At 35.7% G+C, this 9,342-nt stretch overlaps 1 protein-coding gene across 1 annotated transcript in view; it reads left to right on the top strand.

The window, feature by feature from the left end:
* The window catches only part of BAIAP2L1 (BAR/IMD domain containing adaptor protein 2 like 1), a 40,240-nt gene extending 31,210 nt beyond the window's left edge, over positions 1 to 9,030 (top strand). Inside the window, exons 9-14 of the mRNA XM_040575268.1 lie at positions 465 to 612; positions 1,800 to 2,007; positions 2,317 to 2,394; positions 2,728 to 2,905; positions 7,242 to 7,282; positions 7,819 to 9,030. Coding sequence (XP_040431202.1) covers positions 465 to 612; positions 1,800 to 2,007; positions 2,317 to 2,394; positions 2,728 to 2,905; positions 7,242 to 7,282; positions 7,819 to 7,894 — 729 coding nt within the window. The 3' untranslated portion in view covers positions 7,895 to 9,030. The remainder of the gene's footprint in view (positions 1 to 464; positions 613 to 1,799; positions 2,008 to 2,316; positions 2,395 to 2,727; positions 2,906 to 7,241; positions 7,283 to 7,818) is intronic.
* The last annotated feature ends 312 nt before the right edge of the window (positions 9,031 to 9,342 follow it).

The raw sequence follows: 9,342 nt of genomic DNA, 5'->3' as shown, positions 1-9,342 counted from the left end.
CTCTTACAACTTCATTTGTTGTAACAGTTACATATCCTAAATTTTTAACTGTAAGTACTAGTAATTTCATACTCTGTTAGCTCAATATAAGCTAAACAAAATGTTTCTTTCTTTCTTCCCTCTATTTTTTTTTTGTTTTACCGTTAGTTGTTGAATTTCTAAATTATACTAATCTCCAAATGTATCTATTTATTTAAAGAAATTTACTTATCTAGGTGTGAGCGTGCTATTTGTGGAAATGGAGGCTTTCATAGCATTCCCACTAACAAATGTGTATCAAGGGACAGGACTCCCTTACAAACTATACTATCAACAACTTCACAGGAATGTAAGGACTTTCTGGCTGGCCTTCATATGTATAATCTGGGAAAATCTGAGCATTGCTTTCTAGAATTTTTTGTTGCAAATAACCCAGGTGTCACTGTCACCTCAGTATTGTGATAACGTTGTTTTTGTGACTCTAGATTGGAAATGATTTTTATACTCTTTATGAAAATGCATCAAGGGTGCCCCCTGCCCCTACAGGTAGGGCATACACTAGTCCACTGGTCGATATGTTTAACAATCCTGCAACGGTTCCAAAGACATCTTCCGAAAGACTAAATTCAGCAGGTGAGTGTCATTTTGTTGCAAACTATAAGTAAGTGCAAATGGGACGTTACAGTATTAAAAATTATCTTTGGATTTCTTGACTACTATCATGATGTGAATTCCAGGACATATGGAGGAGTAGAAAATGGTCTTTATGAAACATTTATATATGAGTTACCTAACAGGCAAAATATACATCATAAGAAGGGAGGAACTGTTAGCAGTAAAACACGGGTCAAGATAGGTAGATTCTATTTTAATCACTTTACATGCATACCTGATTCACACAGTTTAACTGCTCTTCAGACTCCCAATCTTACTGGAAGAATACATTCTGCAATTTTGAACAAGATACATCTGTGTGATTATTTCAGTGCACACAAACAAACATGAACTAATATAGCAGTCTTGTTTTGGTTTCCTTTAAGGATATGTAACAGTTAGGGAAGAATGCACGTGGGACAAAATGAGCAGTCTTGTATTTCTTTCTTGAAACGCAAAATCCTCTGAAGATTTGTTTTGCTAGTTTCTAAAATACTAATCCTTGGCTTACCCTGCTATAGGGAAAGAACCAAGCCTACATCACAACAAAAGAAATGCAGAACGCTTCAGTGTAATAGTAGCATTTCCAGCATTTCTTCCTTAAAAAATTCCTCTACAATGAATTGTGCTATTCAAATAATACACATTTTTGAGACATCCTTTAAATCTTCTGGTAAACATCTGATGTCTGAAAAGTGCCAAGTGTCTGCATTTCTCATTGATTCGGTTGAAGCTGAGTGCTTGGCTCATTTGCAAATGAAATCTTGGACTTTATACACAGCTTTTTCTTTTTTTTTCTCCTTTTTTTTTAAAAAAAAGGAATGGAAAATTTTCAAAGGTCTTTTGTGGCTGTGTATGGTTAGCATTTTCATGGCAAAAGAAGAAAGCAGTAGCAAGTTTAAATTTACATAACTTCTTATATCTGTTGGTTCAACCTTATTGTGATATGTGCATTTGTATACACATACACACACTATTAAGAGCTTTGTGGGGATAAGAAACGGTGGATAACTGAGAGTCTAAGCAGAAAGTAAAGCAGTACAAAGTCTCAGAACTTCATCTGCACTTGAGTTTTCCTTTACCTACTTTTCCTGTCATATAGCTAATTGTATTTTATTAGTGTGGTTAATTTTGCTTTTTTTTCTTGTTTTGCTTTTTTTTGACAGAGAATTCAGAAGATGCCAATTTATCACGTTCAACTTCTGTTGCCACAGGGTTGAATATAATGAAGAGGCAAAAAGTGAAGACAATCTTCCCACATACTGCTGGAAGTAACAAGACATTACTTAGCTTTGCACAGGGGGATATCATCGTACTTCTTGTAGCTGAAGAAAAGGATGGCTGGCTTTATGGGGAACATGAGTCAACTAAAGCGTAAGATAGTCAATACTTTACCCAATCTGAACATGAAAGAAAAATGTCTCTCATCAGGTTTCATTAGCAGATAATAGTAAATGGTTTTCCACCCTTTTTGCTGGCTGTCATCGACTGGGGACTTGAAGTCTTCCTGTCAGGTGAATCACTGCACTTATTTTAGGGAGATCTTGTACACTAATTTGGTATCATCAGAACCCAGGCCTTTAAATGTTAAGTCTTCTGGAGTCTACTGTTTTGTCCAGTGTTGTCTTTTGAAAGATCATTCCAATCATATATAATACAAAATTGAAACCTTTCCCATTACAGAAAAGGATGGTTTCCATCATCGTATACTAGACCACTGGAAGAACCAGCAGAAGAAAAAGCATTTGCCCCAGTGCCAAGGTAACATTTTGAGTAGGAGTTGCAAAAATGCCCAAATCTTTACAGTTCCATAACATCCGATAATCATGTTACATTTCTGCTTACACTTGATGTTGTTCAGTGGCATATATAGTAAGTACTTTCTAACAATTTGTAGCATGATCCCTTGATTACATTATCATGTTTTAACGGTTATACAGAGACCCCAAGAACCCCAACTTTAATTTGGAGTCCCACTGACCAGTGAGATTACACACTTTAATTAACTTTCAGCTCATCTACTTCTGTTCTTTCCTGGGACTAAAGACATGTGAGAGGAACTGAAAATGATATTTGTTGGGTTCTGTCTTACAGCCCTGCACCAATTAGAAGTATTAGTTCTGTGAATCTTGCAGAAAAAGCTGGTGTTGTCCTCCCACCACCAGACTATCTGGGGTCTTCACAAACAGGTTCATCGTCAGATAAGAGAATGGAGTCTTCCAAAGGTACTACTGTTAAAACACCAACTGACAGACCAGAAAACGTTGGTCAGGTAAGTAATCAGTACCACAAATCCAAGTGTTCTGCCCTGCTTCCTTTTCTTGACCTGCTTAACTAAGGTCTTAAATGAGGCCCTGAAATATTCTGGTTTAATTACTTGTACTTGACTTCAGCGGCCCTTCAGTGCACCTGTCTTCTGGATTCTTATTCCTTTTTGGTATCTCAATCCAAAAAAATAATAGTAATAAGAAGGGAGAAAAATTGTTTAGGGATATAATTAAGAGTACTAGCAGCCTTTCTCTGCATAGCAGAAAAAATCTCAGGAATGTAATCTATGAAACTTGAGAGTAAATCCTCATAGAAAGTAACACAAATCCATCATCTTAAGTGACTTTAGAACTGTAGTGGGACAGGGGATTTAGAATAACATAAGCTCTGTTTTAAAGAATATTTTAAACACCACCATGAAAGTTAGTGTTACTTCTGTGAATTTTGTTGAGGGATATACATACTAATTAATGCCTATATTCAGCAAAATTACAGACGAGTGGAAGTGCATTTTTATGAACAGGTAATGCTATATAAAGTTGGTATTTCTACTGTTATGTCTGCATTCAAACAGTGATTCAAAATGAAGACTAATGTAATCAAGCAATTGCTGGTACCATAGCAAATTTCTAAGAAGTTTACTTAAAAAAAAAATAAAATTGGTCAGTTAGACCAAAATATTTTGTATACTATTATAACATCTAAGCAGCGTTGGGCTGTCCTTCTGCAAGATGTTTTTGCTTTCTAAGTGATCTGTTGAATCATACTGTATAAATTGAAGAGGATTTTGTAAGTTTGTACGTGATGGAGGTAAAATTAAGAAATCTAAAAAGCAAAAACTGAAAGTTTATTGCATCGCATTTTGATTCATAGTGAGAGATTCCATGTAAGTTCAAAGAATGACTATATATATAATGGTACTTACCTCCTGTCAAATGGAAAGACATCAAGAAACAATGGTCTTCATCCAAGAAGCCTCCTTTCCTTCTGTTTCATTGAAGTCTACTATTAGTAATGTCAAGTGTATCTACAGCATTTTTTACTTCAACATATTAGCTATTTTGGGTGGGGGTTGACAAGTGTTTGTTATACTGACAAGCAAAGAGAATGAACTATGTTTAAAATAAGTAAAAATAGAAACACTAATAATAACCAAAATATATAAATAACCTCCAATACATCACAATAGACAAAATTACTGTTAGAATGACACAAGCAGCAGATGTACAGAAATACTGAATTTTATATATATTTGAATCCACAGTCAAGTAATTTTATTTATCAGTACTGAACCTTGTTATCCACTATTCATCCCACTAGTGGGATGCCACCCACTAGATCAGGTTGCTCAGGGCCTCGTCTAGCCTGGCCTTTGAACACCTCCAGGGATGGGGCAGCCACAGCCTCTCTGGGCAGCCTGTGCCAGAGCCTCACCACCCTCTGAGTGAAGAATTTCCTCCTATATAGGAGAAAATAGATAGATAGGAAGTATATAATTTGTGCAGTGATGTTACATTTCTAGGATGATGTTTTTGTCCAGGAATAAAGCTTTTAACATGCATGAAAGGAATATCAAGAAGTAAGATCTAAATTTTAGTGTTAAGTCACTTTCAAATGGAGTATCTGGGAACTTCTAAAATTATTATGAAGACAGACATCTGTAGATTAATATATTTGTGGTTTTCATTTTTGGATAAAGAAGCAATGAGCCTTAACAATTGTGATGTCAGATTTATACATTGGTTCATTTATTCTATGACTATCTGTTGAGACCTATGGGATCAACATGTCCTTCAAATGTAATTATGTTCTCAATAGTTAAAAGACGTATCAGCCTGTGAAAGTTGCAAAGCAAGCAGCACAGTGAGTTCTTTGCCCTGCGACAAGTAAAAGGTGACTTACTATAGACCTTTTAAAATTATTGAATCCATTAAATTGCCATGGTATCGCTGCTCTGTGCTGCTGTCTGGCCTTAGTCAGCTCTCAAGAGCTGTCAACCTTAAGGAAGGTTTTCCTATGGCATTAGTTTAGGGGTTTTATCAATAAAATTAAGGCTTGTGGACTAACTTTTGTATTGAACTGAAAAAACAAACAAAAAAAAAAATAAAAAGAGAGAAATGGCCAACTATTTAGTTGATAGATGAGGTCAGAGAATTCTATTTAGAACAGTATTCTCTTTGGAGGCCAGATCAGACTTATACCTTTTTAGGCATCTGCTAGAAGACAAAGGCATCTTTTTTGAGATTCTGCATTTCCACAGGGAATAAGTGATTATTTTATGCTCTAGAATTCTTCATTACTGTTGTTTAGGTACCCCATAACTTGTAGCAGATACATTTTGCTGTTCCCCCATGATACTTACCTGTTATACAGAAGGAAGAGAACTGTAGAGGAGAGTTCCTGCACTTGCACCAAAGGATTTTGCTCCAAAATTACCATTTATTTTCATTCTTTTGGAAAGCTGTAGAGCTTCCTTGTTATTCCTGCTTCTGGGCAAGTCAGCAACTCCCACTACATCTTAAGGCTTTGGAAATAAGCTCAACATTACAGCAGGCTGGCCCCTGTACAGAATTTACATACATGTAAAACAGTATGCTTACAGTGTCTTTTATGCAGAAGCACAAAATGACTCGAGGCATCTTATTTTTGTTTCAGAATACAAAGAATAATAGCTCACGATTTCAAGGAGGAAAGATGAGGAATGGTTCTTACAAGTTAAATTGTTCATGCTGCATTATGTAGGACAGTTCTATGCAGACCAATATCAACAACAAAGGACTTGGTCACTGAGAAAGCTTGGATGAGGGCTAGTGTTTAGTAAACAGTAGCATGTAATTAAGGCATTAGTTCATTCATTGTAATTAATTTTAAGGCCTAATTAGACCTAATTCTACTTAAGGCTGATGTGATCCAATGAAATTGCACATGTACGTGCACAAGTTAAGCACAGGTTTAAGAACACGGTCAAATTAGGTCCTTAAATACTGATTTCTTCACCTGTGTCACAGTGTCATCAATATGGTAGCTAGGAACTACCAGTACAATAGATGGTTACCTAATTTGAGAAGACAAAAATTTACAAAGATAAAAGGTGGCTTACAGACATTCGCTTAGCAGTGAAATCTTATGTATTGAAAGCAAAATGGTTGTACAGACAGAAAGAGTAGTACAAATCAAGCAGTTACACAAAAGGCAACTGCATACTCCTGCTTCTACACACATGAATGTTATTCAAATGTTCACTTTGACCTTTAGCTGACACTTATCAGAAGCAAGGCAGTTAGTTTGCCATTTTAAGTACTTGATTTAAGTATGATTATTTCTAAAAGTTAGTGCAGGGGGAAGTAGAAGTTAAATGTTTCCAAAACTGCCCTGTTGTGCAATAGGCTTGCCAACCCTGCTATGTAGCACTTTTCCATCTTATTGCACATGAAGCATTGCATCCTGTAATAACGTTGTGGCAGTGCAACACTGCCCTCTTCTGGGTCATCTTAAATTCACAAAAATAAACTCCATCACAAAAGTACCGTGCAGACAGTAGCTGTAAAAATAAATGCTTTCAGGTTGTACATTTAACCAGGACTGTTTGATTATAATGAAACATTAGCAATACCTGTGCAAAACTATTCCTCCTTTTGTATCACTTGCCCACAAACACTGCAAGTTAAATATATGGATGCTATCAGCTCTTTTCTTGCTGTTTTTATTATTATTATTATTCACCATTATTACTCACAAAAGTCACAGGTGATACCAGAACTTGTCCTTTGTAAATCAACAGCAGCTGAAAGTGGTAGTTTGTATTTTATTTAAAACAAACAACAACCAAAAAACCAACCCTGCCTACTGGTCAGAATCTGCTCTCACTTCAGACTTTTAATAGGCCATTAAGCTGGCTGCTGCCTTTTTTAACTTGATGCCTTTACAGCTGTATGAAGATAAGCTGTGTTCTCTCCGTAAGATCTGCTCCAAGCCTAGCTTTGGCACTGTGCGGTGACAACTAGCTGTTTATTAATTATGCTATAGAAACAATATGGTAAAACTTGTGTTCTGCTAATAGTTCTGTCCTTTTTCTTTTGGTTTTTGACTTTCAATGATGTGCTACTTTAACTTCTAAAATGCACTCTCAGGTGACCATCGGGTGTTAAAGCTGGGAAAACAACAACGGAACAAAGCTAAGGCTGTTACTGGGGGCACAGTTCTCTACACTAAATGTTTTAGCCTGCTTACATGATAGGGCCTCTTCTCCTTAGCAGAATGGGGAGAAGATCACCTGTAGCTTTTTTGTTGTTGTTTTGTTTTGTTTTTTAAGTCTGTGTAAATATCCTTTTCTTTTGCAGAAACCTGATATGAATGGCATTGTAAAACCACCCTTTCTAAGGTATATTTTTTAAAGCTTTTATCCTAATACAGTTGTGTTGATTTTTATATTGGCTTATAGTATGTTTTAATTGTGAGGGGAAATTGAGATGTTTTTTTCCTGAATTTTACTCTATGACCTTTCCTAGGCATTGTTAAAACCACTGTGGTTAAAATCAGTTGTACTTTTCTCAAGAGTGCTGTTAAGTGAAATACAATGCAATGCCTTCTCAGAAGAGTGTATTTCTCCATTGGTTTGGCAGGGAGGAGGAGTCAAACAGTCTTTAAGGGTTAAAACTAAAAGTTTTTGAAAACTGGAAGCTATTTAGAGAATGTCCAGATCTAATTGGACACTAACTTAACCAAGTGTTGGATCGCTGTAAAGTGAAGTGTATGGAAGCTTGTTTTAAATACTGAAGTTAAACTAAGAGTTGCATACAGTCCTTTAGTCTAAACCGTAACTTAATCTTCAGATAACGTAGATGAAGAAATGGCATGGCTTAAATTTCGTTTTGTATCACAGTGAGCCTTGTAGTAACTTTGTACATTTCTTTTCAGTGGGGAAAATCCATTTGCAACTGTGAAACTCAGACCAACAGTAACAAACGACAGATCAGCACCAATTATTCGATGAATATACAACATATATACACTTCCTCCTTATAAACACCATTTTCAGTAATGTCAATTGCTATCTAAAGTTGTTCTAAAAAAGATTATTTAAATGTAATTACTGTACAATAGAATCATACTGGAATGGATTTGTGATTTTTAAAAACCTATACTTTCTAATGAGGTTATCGCTTTGGGCTACTGTTTGAGCACTTTAGCTTGATTTTATGGTATGCCTTTTTGTAGTAGGACAATTGTGAAAATACTGGAGGTAGTTTGGATACTGTAGAAAATCTGAGTTAACTAATAGCTCAAATCTGAGTCTTTGGCATTTGCTTTTTGGAAATTGCAATGGTAAGTTCTAGAATGCAAGTCTGCGTATGCCACTTACTAAATTAGAAAAGGCTAACTTTTTTTTTCCGAATGCAGCAATGTAACAATTGCCTTATTATGCCAGAATAGAGAATTGCCTGTATAAAATTATACATTATTTTGTTTAAAAAAGATACCCTAGGTCATAAATAAATATTTATCCTCTAAGCATAGACACATTTGTAATGCTTTGCTTAATGTTCAGATACAAGTTTTTAAATGTTAGGACTAAGCCTAATGCATTGTCAACACATTCTTCAATGATTTTTTTTTCTTTAACACATTGTCAAACTTTAGCCTTATAAAAGTTGTTAATAATAAGGAAGTGCCATGATTTTTCTTCATGTATTAATATTAAAAAAGCTGCTTTTGAAGTTACTCTATTCCTGCAGCCTTCCACAAGAGACAGACGATGCCTAGCAATGGCATAAATGTTGGCAGAGTGTAGTATCTCAATGAAATGACATATTGCTTTTAAAACGCACAACTCTGCTTGGGAGTGAAGTTACATTGCTACAGGCTTTGAGTTCCTGAATCAAATGCAGCTAGCCTGTCTGAAGAAAAGATTCTTCCTACTGTACTAATCAGCTTATAAATTAGCCTAGGATCTTATAACCTGTCTCTTCATTCTGCATTAGTGTTAGTGCGTTGTCAGAATCTGTACTGTTCAGGTGATATTTCCAACCTGCTATGTTAAGTGTCTCTCTTGACTACCCTCAGCAATTAATTCATACCCTAAAGCCTTCTATTTCATATATAAATATATATGTATATGCCTCCTACAGCATCCTGTGGATATTCATTTTGTTGTGCCTGCTTCTGCTACTACAGTGAATTCAAGTCATGTGAAATGCCTTTCAGTTACTTAATATCAAAAAATAATATAGGAGCATGTGATGGCTGCAGAGGTAGAGTCCACTCATTCCACCTCCTCTTCCTCTCACCCTGCCTTTCAGTGTTTAAGGCTGAGGACATTTCATTACATACTCATGGACAGTTCCATAGCAATTACATCATTTTGAAACACTGATGTTTCAAGGGTACACCTTACACCTGCACCAATTTTCTAAACTATTAGAGAGAGGCACATCAAACTAG

The sequence above is a fragment of the Cygnus olor genome, chromosome 15 (assembly GCF_009769625.2).
Source record: "Cygnus olor isolate bCygOlo1 chromosome 15, bCygOlo1.pri.v2, whole genome shotgun sequence".
Lineage (NCBI taxonomy): Eukaryota > Metazoa > Chordata > Aves > Anseriformes > Anatidae > Cygnus > Cygnus olor.
This window is presented reverse-complemented; position numbering and strand designations above follow the sequence as displayed.